The 17,537-nt window shown below is 59.8% G+C and overlaps 1 protein-coding gene across 1 annotated transcript; it reads right to left on the reverse strand.

Annotated features, from left to right (window-relative positions):
• Window positions 1–6,720: 6,720 nt before the first annotated feature.
• On the reverse strand, window positions 6,721–16,064 carry BCAM (basal cell adhesion molecule). The gene is made up of 15 exons (XM_038528621.1): window positions 15,944–16,064; window positions 13,896–14,017; window positions 13,196–13,424; window positions 13,046–13,116; window positions 12,756–12,852; window positions 12,485–12,667; window positions 11,921–12,057; window positions 11,401–11,557; window positions 9,372–9,487; window positions 9,134–9,275; window positions 8,851–8,987; window positions 8,516–8,660; window positions 8,268–8,412; window positions 7,313–7,430; window positions 6,721–7,210 (listed from the first exon to the last, which is right to left on the reverse strand). The coding sequence occupies exons 1-15, from the start codon at window positions 16,023–16,025 to the stop codon at window positions 7,205–7,207; spliced, it is 1,887 nt and encodes a 628-aa protein (XP_038384549.1). The 5' UTR covers window positions 16,026–16,064; the 3' UTR covers window positions 6,721–7,204.
• Window positions 16,065–17,537: the final 1,473 nt, after the last annotated feature.

Consider the following 17,537-nt stretch of genomic DNA (forward strand, 5'->3'; position numbering starts at 1 on the left):
CCCACCCCTTCCCTCCCCCCCCGCGGAGCCGACCTTGGGCTTCGGCCCCACTGGCTCACGCCTGTCCCGCCCCCTCTGAGATTCCACGCTGGACCTCCCCAGATTCTACTCCCGCCCCGCCCCGCCCCGCCCCGCGCTCTGCCGCCGCCCCCTCCCAGGGTGCTACACCTGCCGCTCCCCGGGATTCGACGTCGCCCCTCCCCTAGGATCCTATCTCCGCCTCTCCCGGCGCTCCAGCCCCGCCCCCTCGGCCCTCCGGGCGGCCTCCCGCGCCCCGCCCCCCGTCCCTGGCTGGCTCGGCGCCGTTCCGCCACGCCCTCCCCGGGGCTCCCGGGGTCTCCGCCCCGAGGCCCCGCCCCTGCGGCCCCGCCCCCCGCTCTCCCGGCCGCGGTCCAGCCTCTTCCCGGGAACTCCGTGCAGCCCGGTCTCGGCCCCGCGCGAAGTTCTAGCCCCGCCCCTTCAGCATTAGCTGAGGCCTCGTCGTCACACCTTCGTGAGGCACGTGGGTGCCCCTAGGCCCGCCCCCCTTGGAGCCCCGCCCCCAGGCTGAGACCACCTGCCCCCACCCCGATCCCCGCCACGAGGCTTTCCTGGTTCCCGCCCCCTGGCCCAGGGCCTGTGTCACATCTGGGTGCTCTCGGCTAATCCTGCCTCATTCCAATCTCTGCCTCGGGCTCGGGGCGTCGCTGCCTCGTTCCTGCCCAGATGTCTCTGTCTCATGATCTCTGACTTCGTCCCTTTATTTCTCTATCTCTGGATCCTTCAGTCCTCACGTCTCGGTGTCGCGTTGTGTTTCTGCTCTTTTTGTCTTTCTCCCACCGTCCCGATGTCACTTGGTTCTCGCGTCTCTTTCCATCCCTTTGACTCTGTGTCGGTCTCTCTGAGTGTCTCTGTCGATGTCTCTGTTCTCTGTGCCTCTCCCGCTCCCCGCCTCCCGGGTCCCCTCCGGCGTCAGGTCCGCACCTGCTTTTGTCCGCGGCCTCCCGCTAGGGGGCGCCACAGACCGGCCCCCGCGCTCCGCGGGCCCTGCCGGGCTGGGCTAGGGTCCGGCCTCTGGACTCCGACGGTCCCTCCCCTTGTCCTTGTCCCACTTCTCCTATCTTCCCAGCCTCCTCGCGTCTTTGTGTCTCTAGTTCTGACTCGGCCCCTTTGTCTCTCCCCGGCGGCGCCTGCTCCTCCCCACCCCCACCTACCTCTTCACATTCCTAGGGCTGACGGGGGGAGCTGGTGAGGCCGCCCAGTGTGTTGGGGTGAGGGCGGGAAGCGGGCGGCTGGGGGGGGCGGGGATGCCACTGAGCGCCTGAAGTCCCTCCGTTCCAGTTCCTCCGGGGCGAGGGGGCGAGGGTGCCGATCAACCCGCGGCAGACGCTTGAGAGGGTCTCGCCCCAGCCAGAGGACCGCCCTCCCCCATGGCCCTCCCTTCCCACTCACCGCACACCTGAGCTTTCCTCCCCACAGGGCAAGGTCTCAGGTGGTAGGGATTCTTACTGGCCTGCCTTCAAGTCTTGGTAATAATACTATTAATAAATATTTTTATTTATTGTGTGCCGGGTACACATCTAAATGCACTATAAGTATTTGTCATCAATACCTATAGTGAGATCAATACCCATAAGTATTGATCTCAAATACTTATACCCACCCAGGACCCTATAAGAGAACTGAGGCTCAGAGAGATGGAGTGACTTGGCCCAACAGAGTCACAAAATGGCAAATCTGGGACCAATGTATCTTAGTTTATTCCTCACAGGAATCCAATGGGGGAGGGGCACCTGAGTGGCTCAGTCACTTAAATGTCTGCCTTGGGCTCAGGTCACCATCTCAGCGTCGTCGTCGTGGGCTCAAGCCCCGCATCAGGCTCCCTGCTCAACCAGGGAGTCTGCTTCTCCCTCTCCCTCTACTGCACCGCCTGCTTGTGCTCTCTCTCTGTCAAATAAACAAACAAATAAAATATTTTAAAAAATAAAAAAGAATCCAATGGAGGAGACATTATGATCCCTTTTCAATGCTGAAAAGTACATTGAGGGTCATTTGCCCCAAGCTACCCAGCAAGAAGGTAGCAAGCAGCGATCTGAACCCAGGCAATCCGAGCTCTTACCCTTTCTACCCTACATGTCTTCCAGATAATGTGTTTTCAGGCTTCCCACAAGCCTGGTATTAGCCCAGTTGGGCAAATAGGTGCATAATAAATGTGATCTCTTTGTTCTTTCCCCAGCCTGGGGCCAGACTAGATGGCCAGCATGTCTGGGTTTCAGTGCCGCTTTGCTACTAATTTGCTTTGTAAAATCGTTGCCTCCCGCCTCCCCTCCCCGCCACACACATACACCCCTTTCTCCCCTGAACAGAATGCCCAGTCCCCAGGGAGATTTCTTATAGGAAGGCCCCCTAGCACCTGCTCCTTTCTGGGCCCTGTTGGTGAGTGAGCTCAGCCTCCCAGGCTATTTTTCGTGGAGCCCACGAAAGAAGCCCTGGGAGGGTAAGCCGGAGTTTAACGCCCCCTTCACATGAAGAAGGGGACATGCATCTGGCTGTGCACTGCCATGTTTGTTGACAAATGCCTGGGTGGGTCTCATGCCTGAGAAGCCGGCTTTCATTGTAGACAAGCCCCAAGGCACTTCACTGAAGAGCCATAACCACCGGGAGGAACAGGCACAAGGCCAAAGTCTTCCTGACGGTGCTTTGGAGTTGGTGCCAAGTATTTACCTGCCTGGCAACCTATAACCTCTTTTCCTTCTTCCAGCAGTGCCCTCATCCCACCCCACCACCAAATTTCCCTGCACAGAATCCCCTACTGAGAGTCCTTATGGTGGGAGTGAGCCTCTCCCTGTCCTGGCCAATCAGAGTATTTGATCCCCCAACCACCACCAGGATTGGTTCAGGGATGGGGGTGGGACCCATTCCTGTCCAATGGGAATTAGCTCTGGGACTCTCTCTTGATTAAATAGGAAAAGGATACACTCTTTTTTTTTTTTTTTTTTTTTAATTTAAGATTTTATTTATCTATTCATGAGAGACACACAGAGAGAGGCAGAGATACAGGCATAGGGAGAAGTAGGCTCCCCACGGGGACCCCGATATAGGACTTACCTGAGCCAAAGGCAGATGCTCAACCACTGAGCCACCCAGGCACCCCAAGATTTTATTTTTTAATTAAACTCTACACCCAACCTATCACCTTGATATCAAGGGTCACATGCTGTGCCGAATGAGCCAGCCAGGGACCCCGGGATACACTCTTTTAATGGGGGTTGCTAAGCTGGTAGGGCGGAAATCTGGCACGAGGGTGACACTTGAGAAAAGAGTGCTTGGAGGACAGCAGAGCTGTGAAATGGAAGAGGAGAGCTTTTTTTTTTTTTTTTTTTTTTTTTAAGATTTTATTTATTTATTCATGAGACACACAAAGAGAGAGAGAGGCAGGCTCCATGCAGGGAGCCTGACATGAGGACTCAATCCTGGATCTCCGGGATCAGGCCCTGGGCTGAAGGCAGGGCTAAACCTCTGAGCCACCTGGGCTGCCCTGACAAGAGCTTTCTAATGAGACTATTTGAACTCCTGGATCCAGCTATGCCTGAAAGTAGTCATCCTAATTATATGAGTGAATAATTTTCCTTTTCACTTACACAAATTTTTTTTACTATCCGTCCCCCACCCCCGCTTTTTTCTTTTTCTTTCTTTCTTTCTTTCTTTCTTTTTTTTTTTTTTTTTTTTTTGTCATTTGCAACCAAAGTCATGGAATCTATAAGAGTCCAGAAGAGGCACAGATTCTTGTAAAGTTCCCAGGGCAGGGAAAGGAGAGTGAAAACTTTTCAGAATCCTTCAAGATGTCCAGGCTTGGAAGGACAGGTGAGCTTTGTGACAATGGGGGAGGACATTCTGGGAATAGTAAAGTCATGAAGGCATCAGGCAGGGGCATGTGTGAGGGGGGAGCAGTGGGTTGTGAGTGAGAGGCAACACTGTAGGTCCCAAATGGCAGGTGAAGTGTGGCTCATGCTCTTGAGAGCAACAGGGAGCCACAGAAGGTTGATAAACAAGGGTAGTTTACTCCAAACTTGCTTTTACTTCTTGGGGATCCAGAAGTGGGGGATCCCCCATTTCCATTCCCCCAGACCCTTGGCCAAGGTAGGAGGGGTCAGATTGAGAGCACAGGCTACCATCTGTATGCAAATTGCCTGGGATGCCATGCAGAAGAGGGACCTTAAGCAAATGCATGCCCTCCTGGGAGGCAGGCCAGGACCCTCCCCTCATTAACTTGGGGACCAGGTGCTGAGCATAGAGAACCCCTTCCTCCCCGGGGTCCCCCTCCATCCCCTCCCCCAGCCATCTGTTCACTCCCCCTCTAGCTCCCCAGAATCCCCCCTCACTGATGTCTGTTCTTACAGTGGTATCTCTCTCCACCTGATCCCTTCCCTGGACCAAGGGACCCTATTTTGCTTTTCTCTCTGTCCCTCCATTTCCTTGGATGATGATACTACTAATAATAAACATGTACTTGTACTAAAAACATACTCTGTGCCAGGCTTTGTATAAACACTTTCCATGGTTATCTTATCAAATTCTCTCAACGGCTCTCTTGTGTCTGCTGTATTTTTAAAAAAAGGATAGTCACTTCTGCCGTACAGAAAACAAGAAAGCCACACACATGAGCAGATAGAAGAAACAAAGAATGAGTTTTTAAGAAGTGACCCACGGGGCCTGGTAGACATATTAAGAATGAGGGACACCTGGGTGCTCAGTGGTTGAGTGTCTGCCTGTGGCTCAGGTCATGGTCCCGGGGTCCCGGGATCGAGTCCCACATTGGGCTCCCCGCAGGGAGCCTGCCTCTCCCTCTGCCTCTCTCTGTGTCTCTTAAAAAAGATTTTATTTATTTATTCATGAGAGATATATAGAGAGAGGCAGAGGGAGAGAGGCAGAGACACAGGCAGAGGGAGAAGCAGGCTCCCTGCAGGGAGCCTGACATGGGACTCAATCCTGGGACTCCAGGATCATGCCCTGGGCTGAAGGCGGCACTAAACCGCTGAGCCACAGGGGCTGCCCCCTAAATAAAAATCTTAAAACAAAAAGGATGTATTAAGAATGATTTAAACATAGGTGGGAAGGATGAAAGGAACGAGTAAGCCCCATGTGTCCATGTGTCAGCGAGGGGGCTCCCTGCTGGTGACTCCAGCTCTGTTCCCGGAGTCCTGTGCCCAAGCCATGTAGGTAAAAGCCGTGGCTGCCAAGCACGTTTTCAGACCTATAGTGTGGCCAGGAGCATTTGCCCTCACGTGGGTCTGGCACCTCGAGGGTTCAAAAGCCACTGGTTCACCCTCCTCTGTGGGCATCAGAGCCACACCATGCTGAGACAGGACTCGGGAGCCATGTGTACCCCAAAACTCAGGTGGTGGGGACCTTGATCACTTGACCTAGGTGTGTTAACCCCTCCAACTCTTTTCTCTGGCTTCTCTCATGTGTTTTAAACTGATTCAATGGGGGCGCTTGGGTGGCTCGGTCCCTTGAGCATCAGCCTTCAGCTCAGGCCATGATCCCAGCATCCTGGGACCCAGCCTGCATCATGGGGCTCCCTGCTCAGCGGGGAGCCTGCTTCTCCCTCTCCCTGCCACTGCCCCTGCTTGTGCTCTCTCTTTATATCAAATAAATAGATAAAACCTTAAAATAAAAAAAAATAATTCAATAAACAGTGGGATTTGAGTATCTTTTTTAATTTTTTTTTGAGTATCTTAATTAGTCCGGTGAACTCTTCTGCTCCAGGGACCCTGGGCATGCTGCCTAGTCCCCCTACCAGGCAGCTCCTATAGCAGCTCACCACTTTCCGGGGGGTAACAGATCCCACTTTGTCCATTTTGTGGATGAGCACACCGAGGACAGAGAAGCAGAGTCACTTGCCAGAGACCCGAGGTCTGAGCAGAGACCTCCAGGTGCACGTGTGCCTTACGCAGCCCTTCGCTGCCCAAGAGTGGTTGGGCTCAGGGAGGTGGCCACCATTTGGCCAAAGTCACACTTGCCTCCCCTCCCACCACCTTCCCCCTGCTTCTCAGCTGCTTTCAACCTTTTTTCTTTCCCTTGCTGACTGTAACGATCTTTGAGTCCCAGTTGTGTTTCTCTTTGTCCCAATTTCTCTGTCCCTGCCTCACTCTCCCCAAATCTGTATCTGACTCTAGCTAGGGCTCTCCCATCTCTGAGCTTCTGCAGTCCATCCCCCCATCTCCCCATCTTTCCATCCCTCTCTCAAGTCGCTCTTCCTTGACCTCAGTAAGTCTCTCTAACTGGCCTCACTGTTTCTACTGTCTTGCTTTTCCACCCCGGAAACCCTTTTGCGGGTTCCTCCAAGCCACCCCTCCTTCCCTAGGGAATCGTCAGTGGCAGGCACCATGCCTTTCTCAGAGGGAGCGGCTCCATCCCTAATTCCATCCACTCCGCAGCTCACAGAAAGCTTTCCTTCTGGCCTGCAGCTTCAATTCCCTCTTGGGCTCTGCAAGAGAGGCTGAGAATTTTACTTAAGGGAACAGCACCCCCACCCCCACCCCAGCACGCACTGGTTCTCACCACCCTCTGGACCTTGGCACCTCTCTCTTCCACCCTTGGCCAGCTGAGTCTCTCTCTGCTCTCTCTTATTTATTTCTCTATGACATCAGACTTCTCCCAGGTCTTGCAGGGGGGGATGGGAGCATCACCTGCACCCCCTTCTCTCATCCTCCGGAGGAGGCTCTGGCCACAGCATGGTGTGATGTGACAGACAGCTTTTATTCTAGACTCCAGTGTCCACAGATGATGGGGTGGAGGTGGGGGCAGGGATGGGGATCCAGTGTCAGACTATGCAATAGGACGTCAGGTGGGGCAGGGGACCAGCAATGCAGGCAGGAGGTAAAAAATCGCCCTGGCCCGCCGACCCTCAGAGCCTTGGAGCCTCGGAGCCTCGGAGCCTCGTCCTGTCCCGGGCCAGGCCCTGGGCTTGGGTCCAGGAGCTATTCTGGGGCCTGAGAGTCACATTCCCTGGAGGAAGGTCCCCTCCTACCCACCCTCCCTCCCTCCCTCCCCGCAGCAGTGGCTGCTCTAGGTCCCTGCCCAAGCCTGCAGAGGAAGGAAGGGAAGGGAGGGCCCAGAGGGAAGAGGGAAGGTGGGGGCGGCAGCCGTGTGAAGAGGGCTGGTTATCTGATGCTGATTCTTTGATGTCAGGTCCAGTAGAGCCTCTTGGAGGTCCTCAGGCTCAGCACTGGGAGAAGATGGAGAGGTCAGTCTGTGGCTGTGCCCCCAGAGGCTGTCCTGCCCCCACCCCCCAGTCCCACCACCATGGGGTGACAGGGCCCTTACCCACCTCATCTCCAAAGCCCCCGCTGCCATGCCTGGCTCCTCCAGAGGCACCTCCCATAAGAAGGCCCGTCTGCTCAGGCCGCTCTGACCCTGAGTGGCTCAGCTCTGGCTCCCCAGCTGGCCTAGGGAGGGGAAGCAGTATGTTGAAGGAAGTCATGCCTGGGGAAGGGACTGGGGATGGGGTTGTTTGGGATGAGGATGGCCTTGGGGGATGTGGTGGGAGTGGTGATGGCATGGGGTGAGGGATGGGTGGGTCGGATGCTGTGGGAGTTGGAGATGGGGACTTAGTTGGGGGTCAGCTCCAGGGATAGTGGGTGGAGGAGGGGAGGGTGGCCACGTGATCAGGCTCGGAGAGGTTAGATGGAGACAACGGGACTGGAGTTGGGAATCGGAATGAGATGGGGATGGAGGGGTCCTGGGGCTGGGGTTGCAGTTGAGGGAGACACCGGGGTTCAGGAAGAGCTTAGGGGTGTGTTTGGGATTGGTGTTGAGGATAGAGATATGGTCAGGGTTGGAGAGGTTGGATGCAGACAGGTCTGAGGCGGGCTATAAACTGGAGTTGGGGTTGGGGACGAGGATGAGATTGGGGTTACAGAGGAGACCGGAACTGCAGATGGGGTGCAGATGGGCCTGGGGATGGGGTCTGGGGATGGTTATGGGCTGGGTGGGGTGGTTGGGGATGAGGGTGGCTATGGACCAGGTTTGAGGTTGGAGATGGGACTGCATTTCATTCGGCGATGGGGTTGGGGCTGGGATGTATTTGGGTTTGGGGCTGAGGATGGGATGCAGTCGGGGTTGGGCTTGGGGCTGGGGATGTGTCTGGGTTTGGGGTTGGGGACAGGAAGCAGTTGGGGTTGGTCATGGGCTAGGCTTAGGGCTGAGGTTGGAGGTGAAGTCAGAGTTGGGGGTAGGGGTGGAGGGGCCTATGGAGGTCAATTTCAAGGTTGCAGGCCACTCACGGAGTCCCCTTCTCCCCCCGCCGGCAGCAGCCAGGGCGACCCTTGCGTCTCATGCAATAGAAGGCAGCAACCACGAGGAGCAGGAGGCCCACGCTGACGGCCACGGCCATGACAGCCACTCCGGCCTGGGCGGTCTGGGGGGTCACTGCAGGGACAGGATGGAGGGACAGGATGGAGGAGGAGGGGTCAGCCAGCAGCGCCCCATCTGCTCCACGCCAGGCTCCTCTCCCAGCCCTGCAGCTCCTCACCAGAGCCGAAGTGGAAGACGTGCTGCTTCTTCCCGTGGGGGTTGGAGGCCTCGCAGGAAACACCGTCTCGGCTCAGGGCACTGGTCACTTTCAGGGTCAGGGAGCTGCTCACCCAGCCCTGTCCTTGGAGGGCCGGCTCTGCTGGCTGTGGAGGCTTGGGTTAGCCCCCGCCCATGGGATCACGGGCTGGGGTGAGGGCTGAGGTGAAGGCACCCAGTCCCCCAGGAGGCGGAGGGGCACAATTCTCAGATCAGTGAGGGGGCAGGGTCCCCGAAGGGGCTTTGGGGAGGGGGCTGGGTCCCACAGGGCTCAGGGTGGAGAGGACTGTCCCTTACACTGCCGCCCAATTGGCTCCAACTGAGTTTGGGCTCCGGGTAACCGCGGGCAGAGCAGACCAGCCTGACTTCTTCTCCTTCCATCCAGCTGCCCTCTGTCTTGGGCTGAGTCTCTTCTGCCCTCAATTGAGGTGGCCCTGAAGGTGGTGGGGAAGGAAGAGGAGGAGGTACATCGGAGAAGGGGAAGCAGGGGGAGGGAAAGAGGAATAGCAGGCGGAGGGGCCAGCCATTTGTCCCGGCGCCCCACCCCACTGTCCCCATCCAGACCTGCCCCAGCCCGAACCTTGGACCAGCAGCCTGAAGCTCTGGGTGCGGCTGAGGAGGGGGACGGTGGGCATGGAGGCCTCACAGATGTAGGTGCCCGCGGCGTCGAAGGTGATGGAGCTCAGCGAGAGTGTGGGGCCGGTCCCCAGCGGGACGGAGTCCTGGCAGGGAGAGGAGGGCGAGGCAGAGCGGGTGTGAGGGTGGGGTGGAGGGAAGGGAGCCAGTTCCAGAGGCTCGGGGACCCCTTTTCTTCTCACCTTGGTCCAGCGCAGGGCAGGGGTGGGCAGACCTTGCACGGAGCAGTTCACGGCTGTGCTGTTGCCCAGGTGTAAGGAAAGCTCCTCCCCGGTGCTGAGCTCAAGGGGGTCCAGGTCTGGAGAGGGGTACAGACTGTCACCTTCCCCGGACCCTCACCCATGTGGTTAGGGGCTCTCCAGGGCTGTTGGGGTGCAGATGTGAATGCACAACCGTAAGCAGAGCATGTCAGTGTTCCTCCTCGTTCTCCCCGCCCCCAAGAACTTTCCATGCTCCCATCCCAGCCAAGTCTTGAGCCCAAATCTAACTCAAAACGCATAGCCCACTTAACCATGTTCCTCCAGGGCGGCTGTCTGGGCCCACAGGTCCCGGGAGGGGTGAGGTGTTCCTTCACTGACTTACCACCCAAACCCCACTACCCAGCCTTTCATCCAGCTTTGTCTGCTCTGTCTCCGAACCAGACCGTCCCACTTTTCTCTGACCTCCAGGACCAACTGCCTTGACCCCTGCAGCCACCTCCCCACTGGTCTCCCTACTGGCCAGGGTTCTCGACCCCTCCAGTCTATCCCCCCGCCCTACCTCCGAGCTGCCAAAGGGATCTTTTCAAAACACACCCTGGTCAGTTCTGCCCTTGTGCAAAATCTCACAGGGGTTCCCTAATAACCTTGGCCCAGAGGCCAGAGTCCTTGACGGAGCCTAGAGGATCCTGTCTGGTCTCACCTCTGCCTACCTCCTCAACCTCACCTCTCATCCCCCCACCTTTTATCCTGAGCTCCAGCTACCCTACTCTCTTGCCGTGTTTCTCCAGTATGCCATGCTGGGTTCTGCCTCAGGGCCTTTGCACTTGCTGATCCCTCTTCCTCAAAGCTCCTCTTCAGGCTCTTCGTATTTCTGATTCCATTCTTTGGTGTCCTACCCAAATGGCCCCTTCTCAGAGGGGCCTCTCTGCCCCACCCCCATTATGGACACTCATATTTCCCCTCCAGGACTAAAGGATCTATTCTCCCAGCTGTTGAGAAGGATGTCAGCTGTCAGCCCTCAGCTGTCAGCCTTCTCTGGGAACTGCCTCAGCTGCAGAGAGCCCCTCGCTCAAGGTCATGTCCCCTTTCTCAGGCAGCCCACATGCAATGACTGGTTGATGTGGGGCATAAAGCCCAGCCCCTTGCCCCAACTGGGGACGAATAGGAGAGGCCATCCCAGCGTCTCAGTGCCCTGTCTTCTGCCTCTGCCCAATCCTATCTCCTTCCCCTTCCCAGCCTCCGTAGATGATCTCAAGGCCCTTCCCCCCAAACTTCCTGCCTACAGATCTCCGAATCAGAATTGGCTTCCCGGGATGGATGAGACATCCTCCGATCTAAAATAGTCCCCGCTCTACTCGCCAATCCCGTCAGTCTGGGATAGGCCCTATAGATGCTCCATCACTACTCAAAGCCTCCTGTCTCCCCTACTGGACTCTGCGAAGGTGGGGGCTGTGCCGCCTAATTCAAGATGCCTCCCCAGCACCAGCCACAGGGTCTAGCCCCAGGAAAGCAGGCAGAGGAGTGCCAAGGAGGAACAGCCTTTGCGTGGGGCTCGGGGGCAAGCAGACTGGAAAGGTTTTCTAGAAGGCCCGGACCCTGGAGACTGGCTAAAAGTGGATGATAGAAAGCAAGGGAGTTAACCTAGGAATGAGAGGAGCTTGGCTGGGATGAGGAGAAGGTCTTGGTGGGGAGGAGAGTCAGCCAGAGGTGAAGCCAGCCAGGTGGGTCTTGAAGGCCGGGGTGGATCATGTGGCCTTTTTCCCCAGGGCGCTGGGGAGCCATGGCAGGTTCAGAGCAGGGGAGGCCAGGTTTGTGCTTTGGAATGAGCTCTCTGGCTGCCTTGTGTGGGAGACTGGAGAGGGCGGGAGCAGGCACCTGGGGGTGGAGGGGCCATCTGGACCAAGAAGGACCACAGAAATGGAGAGAAAGGGTTGGCGGCAGGGCTGCGGGGGTGAGGGCAAGGGGGCCGCTGGTGCCAGGGCCCCCCTGCCCGTTCTCCCGGGACGCTCACAGGCCACGCGCAGCTCCAGGGTTTTGGAGAGCTCCGCATCATCAGCAGCATCGTAGTCCTCCACCCTGCAGCCGTAGGTCCCGCTCTGGCCCCGCTGAACCCCCTCCAGGGTCAAGTTCCCCTCAAGATTTGTTTTCAGCACGTCCTCCTGCTTGTCCTGGGTGACCAGGGATGAGGAACCCGGCTCAGGAGCTGCCCTGGTCCCACGGGGTCAGGCTGGGCTGGGGCCACCCGGGTCAGAGTCAGGCATCTTGTAGGTCGGGGTCACCAAGTTAGCATCATCCTAGCTCAGAGCCCCCTCGAGTAACAGGGCAGAGGTCCTGCTAGGCCAGGGGTCAGGTATCACGCTAAGTTAGGACTCTCTCAAATCAGGGCTCAGAGGTCCCGTTAGCTCCTGGGTCACCAGTATAGTCGCCTTGCTAAGCCAGGGGCCACCCAGGTGAAAGGTCAGGAGTTGGTGGAGGCCAATGTCACAGAGGTCAGGGGCCGGGACTGCCAAAGGAACGATGGGGTGAGTCACCTGAAGGCGGAAAAATGTGTATTCTGGACTGGGGCTGCCGTCCCCCCGGCAAAACAGCTGGACAGAGTCACCCTCGCGCACCCAGCCCTCGGTGGTAGACGGGCTGCCCACCCAGAACTGCACACGCTCCGTGGGATCTAAGGGAAAGCACAAGAGGGAGCAGGTCAGGGCAGACTCATGATCATGGTCAAGGGTAGGTCAGATCAAGGGTAAAAGGCAGAGCTGGGTTCGGGGAAAGAGATCAGTGCCACAGCAAAGGGGCAGGCTAGGGTTGGCCAAAGGACAGAGGTCCCATCTTTCACAGCTCAGATTCACACTTATTCTGAGATCAGAGGTCAGAGGTTGAGCTGTGCTGAGAGTACAGGTCAAGGGTCAGAGGTCAGCAGGGTGACTGGTCACTGTGAGATTCCAGGGCCCAATGTGGTGTGAGAGCATGTGGAGCGTGTTTAGTGGGGAAACTCCATGGGGTTCAGAACACTGGGGGGAGGGTCAGGAGTCAGGGCGAGGCCACCGGACAGCTTGGAGGGTCGGAGGTCGGGGCGGTGGGGACCAGCAGGGACTCACAGTGCAGGGTGAGGTGGAAGGCCGGGCTGTCCAGGCGGCCGTGCTGGCCCGTGGGCAGGTGGTAACGGACCGAGCAGTGGAAGCTGGCATCCCGGTCGGCCTTGTGGAGCCGCAGGTAGAGGGTGCTGGTGAGAGACTGCAGGCCCGAGGCCTCCCGGACGGTGCGGATGGTCATGTAGCCCTCTGGGAGACGGGGGGAGGCCAGGCGGTCAGCCTGCCGGGCCACCGCCTGGCTGCATCCCACGCCGAGCTGGGGTCCTGCGCCGCTCACCTGTGTTCACCTCCAAGGGCACCTCTAGCGGCTGCCCGTTCCGATACCACGTGATCTGGGGGGCCGGGTTCCCATTGCGGCTGTTGCAGGTGGCGATCTGAGGTGGACACAGGTGTGGCTGTGGGCTCTGACGCAGGACCCGAAGCCTGGGCCCCTCTTTCCTCAGGACTTCTCACTCAGATACAGCAGTCCGGGCCCCCCAGGATGCTGGAGTGCAAACCTCCCGGCCCCCTCGTCCCCACCCCCGCCCCCATGCAGGACCCTGGGATCAAGGTCCGGCCCCGAGGTACCTCCTGGGCAGAGTCATCCACCACAGACAGGATCCCTCTGTTGGGGGAGACCTCCGTGGCCTCTGGTTTTGCTGTGGGGGAGACGGGGAGTCAGGAGCCCCTCTCCCGGGCTCCCCCCTGCCCTCCCCTGCCGAGGTGCCCCGCACTCACCGAACATTTGGAGCCGCGTGGTGGCCTCGGCGGTGCCCGCCGCGCCCGCCCTCACCACGCACACGTAGTTCTGCTCATCACCCACCTGCGCCTCCGTCAGCACCAGGCGGCCGCGCGAGTCCAGCTGGTACGGGGGGCTGCGGCCCCGGGAGTCGAGCACCCGACCCTGCAGCTCGGAGCCCTGCAGCTCGGCCGAGGCCAGGCGGTGGCGGACCCCAGAGCGGTCTGCCTGTGGGCGGGGAGGGCCTCAGCTCCGGGCTGCCTGGCCTGCCCACCGCTGTCCCTTTGTGCCCCTCCCCTGACCACCACCTCTCTGATTGTCACCTCCCTCTGGTCTGTGTGGCAGGGGTTTCCTCTCCCTAAGGGTCCCTCATTCTCCACCCTGCTCTGCTCCCGTCTCTCCTCCTCATGCACCCTGTCCCTTGGTCTCTTATCTCCTGGCTATGTCTATCTCTGAACGTTCTCTCTCCGAAGGGGGCCTCCTCCTTCCAGTCTCAGCTGTGCTCAGATACCCGGGGACCTTGGAGAGTCCTTCCCTCTGGCTGGGCCTCAACTCCCCCACCTGTACAAGGGAAAGGCAGTGGGATGCAGCTCTTTGGTCCTTTGGGGCGCTGATGAGGGAATGAATATTTGCAGCCCCTGCGGCACCCTGACTCCCAGCTCCCTGGCCATCCTCTGGCCCCCAGCCTGAGGCACTCACCAGGAACCATTCCAGCACAAAATGGTCGTGGGTCCCCAAGGGGGTGCAGTTCAGGGCGACGGGCTCCCCCTTCATCACCTCCACCAGGGAGGGCACAGACAAGCGCACCTCAGCTTGGGCACCTGCAGGAGAGCCATTGAGCTCTCTCTGCCTCTGAGCCCCTCCTCCCCCACACCCAGGGGTCCAGACCCCCAGCCCCTCCTCCCTCAGACCCAGGGGTCCAGACCCCCAGCCCCATCCTCTCTCAGACCCAGGGGTCCAGACCCCCAGCCCCTCCTCCCTCAGACCCAGGAGTCCGGGCCCCCAGCCCCTCCTCCCTCAGACCCAGGGGTCCAGACCCCCAGCCCCTCCTCCCTCAGACCCAGGGGTCCAGACCCCCAGCCCCATCCTCTCTCAGACCCAGGGGTCCAGACCCCCAGCCCCTCCTCCCTCAGACCCAGGAGTCCGGGCCCCCAGCCCCTCCTCCCTCAGACCCAGGGGTCCAGACCCCCAGCACCTCCTCCCTCCATTTCTCCTGTCTGCATCTCTGAGCTTACAAACCCATCAGCATTTCTCTCCATCTCTCTCTTCACAGAACTAAGGGCTCCTCCCCCCCCCTGGGCCACACAGGGCCCTCTGTCCAATCCTCCTGGGGGGTAAAACTGCACCTGTCCTTGTTCTTCCCACCAGGCCAGCCGCCCCTCCAGGGCAGTGCCAGTACTGGCTCATCCCTTGGCCTCCAGCACCCTGCGCAGGGCCTGGCACAGGGCCAGAGACAGCTGTCTCTCCATCTCTGCCTGTGTGTCTCTCACTCTGGGTTTCCATCTCTGGTCCACAGTCCCTGCCTCTCCAGCAGCCTGGCACTGCCTCCATCTCTCTCAGCCCCTGGGTCCCTCGTCACGAGTCAGGGGGCTGGGGCTGGGCCTGCAGCTGAGGTAGGATGGGTGTGTGGGGGCGGTCAGGGGGGACAGGGCTGGGCAGGTTTCAGGAATGTGGGAGGGACAGGCTGGCCCAGACCTGCCCGGCCTGGCGCCAGAGCCCCCTACCCGCCCCCTGGCCCCTCAGCCTCTTTGATGGAGCAAGGAAGCGGGTGAGGTGCATTCCCTCGGAGTAGAAGAGGGGCGAGGCCCAGGATTCTGGGTCCGGAGGCATAAGAGAGCTGAGGGGGCCTGGACTCCCATCCTAGGATCCTGGCAGATACAGCTGTTCCAATAGGGGAAACCATGCTCTCTCACCCTCTGGGCTGGCATCCTGGCATCAGCGCTCACTTCTTAGAACCTCCCTTCCCTTCCCTTCCCCGCCCAGCTTGACCCAGCCCTGCCCCTGGGGACCCACTATTTGCCATGCTTGTGCCGGGGGCCTGGATTCCCAGGCACCCACCTCTGGCCCAGGCGGGTCCCAGGAGAGGGGGTGTGGGGCCAGACTGGTGCCTGGGGTTCGTCTGAGCAACGACAGGAGGACAGATGGAGAGATCTCTGCCCTCCGTTGCCAGCCCCTGGGCCTCCTCCCCTCCGCCGCCACACAGGTGTGTGGATTTGTCTGGGGCCCCAGGCAGGCGGCCCTGGCACTGGCCCTCGGAAACACTTTCCCCACGGCCGCTGCCTAGGGAGCTGGGTTCTTTAGAGCCTGGGCTCAGAAACCAGGTTGGGGGAACCCTCCAAAGCATGTGACTCGCTCGGTTCTAGCCACAGGGTCCCTGACCCTTGCAGAGCTCGGGAACCTTTGGGGGGAAACCTGGGGGTTTGCGTCTCCTGTGTCTTGGGGGAAGCCACTGGAGGCCTGGACCCCCGGGTCTGAGGGAGCAGGAGCCCCGGGACCCAGATTCCGGGGGCCGAGGGCGGAGGGGGCTGATTCCCAGGTGCTGTCTAATCCACCGCTGTGGGATGCCCAGCCCCTTGTCTGGCTGTCCCCAGGCCCCGCATCGGGAGGGGTGTCCCCCACGCCCCCGTCTCCCTCTCCCTCGGGGTCCCCGGGTTTGGCCTCCTGGGGTCCATGGAAGCCCCTTCCCCGTTCCTTTCCCGGGGTCCCCAGCGCCCCCCCCAGCGCCCTGCCCCCTGCCCGGGCCATACCTGGGTGCGCCCCCAGCAGGAGCGCGAGCACCAGGAGCCGCGGGGCCCTGCGCGCCCGGGCCCGGCCGTCCCGGGGCTCCATGTTCGCGGCGGCGGCGGCGACTGCCCGGGCTGCAGCTCGGCGGCCCCGGGGCTGGGAGCGACCAGGCCCCGCCCCTGGCAGCCCCGCCCCGCCCCGCCCCGCCCTCCGGCCCCCCGCCTCCCCCCAAACCCGGGCGCCCCGCCAGGACCTCCCACTGCCCGGAGTGGACCTCCCAGCGCACGGCCCGGAGCGGGGCTCCCTCTGCCCCCGAGCGGGCTGCCCGGTGCCCGCGGGGGTGGCCTGACCGACCAGTCTGACCAGTGTCCTGAGCTGGGACCTCAGCACTCCGCCCTGGACCCTCTCCCCCTCATTCTGCCCGGGGACCCTTAGGGCACGCACTGGCCTCTCCCAGTGTAACCGGTGGTTCTCGGCATGACCAGTGGCTTGCACTGTCCTCTCCCAGTACAACCAGTGGTGGCCAGCTTGATCGGTGGCCTGGAACAGCTTCTCCCAGTATGCCTTGTGAGGCCCTCCCCTGTAGCCAGTGCTCTCGACTGCTTTCCTGTCTGCCCAGTGGCCTGGAACCCATCATTCCAATCTCTTAAATTTAATGGTCTTCAAACCTCAGTTCAGCCTTGGACTCTGTGATGAGGGTGGGGGGTGGGGAGCGCGGTGGGGTGCTCTTTCCTAGACTCTCCTCCCTAGAGCCCTCCCTCTCTTACCCTCATCCAGGGAATCCCAGGAATGCCACCCCCCTTCCTCCCTTCCTCTCCCCTTCACACCCTCCCAACCTTGGGGGGGAGGGGAGGAGACTCAGGCTGGAGGGAGCAGGTGAGTGGGGGAGGGGAGCAGGCTAGGGCACCTGAGGGGCGTGGGGAGGAGCAGAGCCAAGGGTCAGAAGGAAGGGTCACAGGTCAGATAGGTCAGATGAGGAGGGGGCTCACAGATCTGACGGCTCAGGCTTCTCACCAGCCAGGTCTGACTAGGACAAAATCCCCTGGGGAGGGGGGGATATGTCACCGGTTATAGGGAGTAGCTAGCCCTGGACACTGGCCAGAACAGGGGTCACTGTTGGGCTTTGCCCATCAGACACAGAAGGAAGGCTTAGATCACAGGTCAGCTTGGGAGTTATTGTTAGACCGGTCAAGGCTACTTTATTCCTCAGTGATACAGGAAAGCAACTGTTCTACTGGGAGAGGAGACCTTTTAGTATTAGCCGCACCATCACCTCCTCCAGGATGCCTTCCCTGCTCCCCCCGCTAGGTCAAGCGCCCCCTCTAGGGTCCCACAACCCCCTGAACTCCCCCCACCCAGTCCTGTACATTCTGGGCCATCCTATCTGGGGATTAATCTGTCCCCCCACTAGACTGTGGCTCCATGCGGGCAGAGCTGGCAGTGTCTCTGTTGGTCACTGCTGTGTCCCCAGCAGAAGGCCAGACACAGAGCAGGTGCTCAGGGAAGGTTTGCAGGGCTCAAGAGTCAGGAGCCCCCAGGCTCACTGGATCATCGCAGGACACGTGATACAAACTCACTCGTGGACAAAAGTGTTCCCGGGGCAAGCTCACACGCTGC

Source organism: Canis lupus, chromosome 1, assembly GCF_011100685.1.
Source record: "Canis lupus familiaris isolate Mischka breed German Shepherd chromosome 1, alternate assembly UU_Cfam_GSD_1.0, whole genome shotgun sequence".
NCBI classification, from domain to species: domain Eukaryota; kingdom Metazoa; phylum Chordata; class Mammalia; order Carnivora; family Canidae; genus Canis; species Canis lupus.

Coding starts and splice junctions, on each gene's coding strand:
- BCAM (XM_038528621.1), bottom strand. CDS start 16,025: ATGGAGCCCCGGGACGGCCGGGCCCGGGCGCGCAGGGCCCCGCGGCTC. Junction 12,668..12,755: donor GCCCTTGGAGGTGAACACAG/GTGAGCGGCGCA, acceptor CCCGTCTCCCAG/AGGGCTACATGACCATCCGC. Junction 8,413..8,515: donor CGTCTTCCACTTCGGCTCTG/GTGAGGAGCTGC, acceptor CTGTCCCTGCAG/TGACCCCCCAGACCGCCCAG.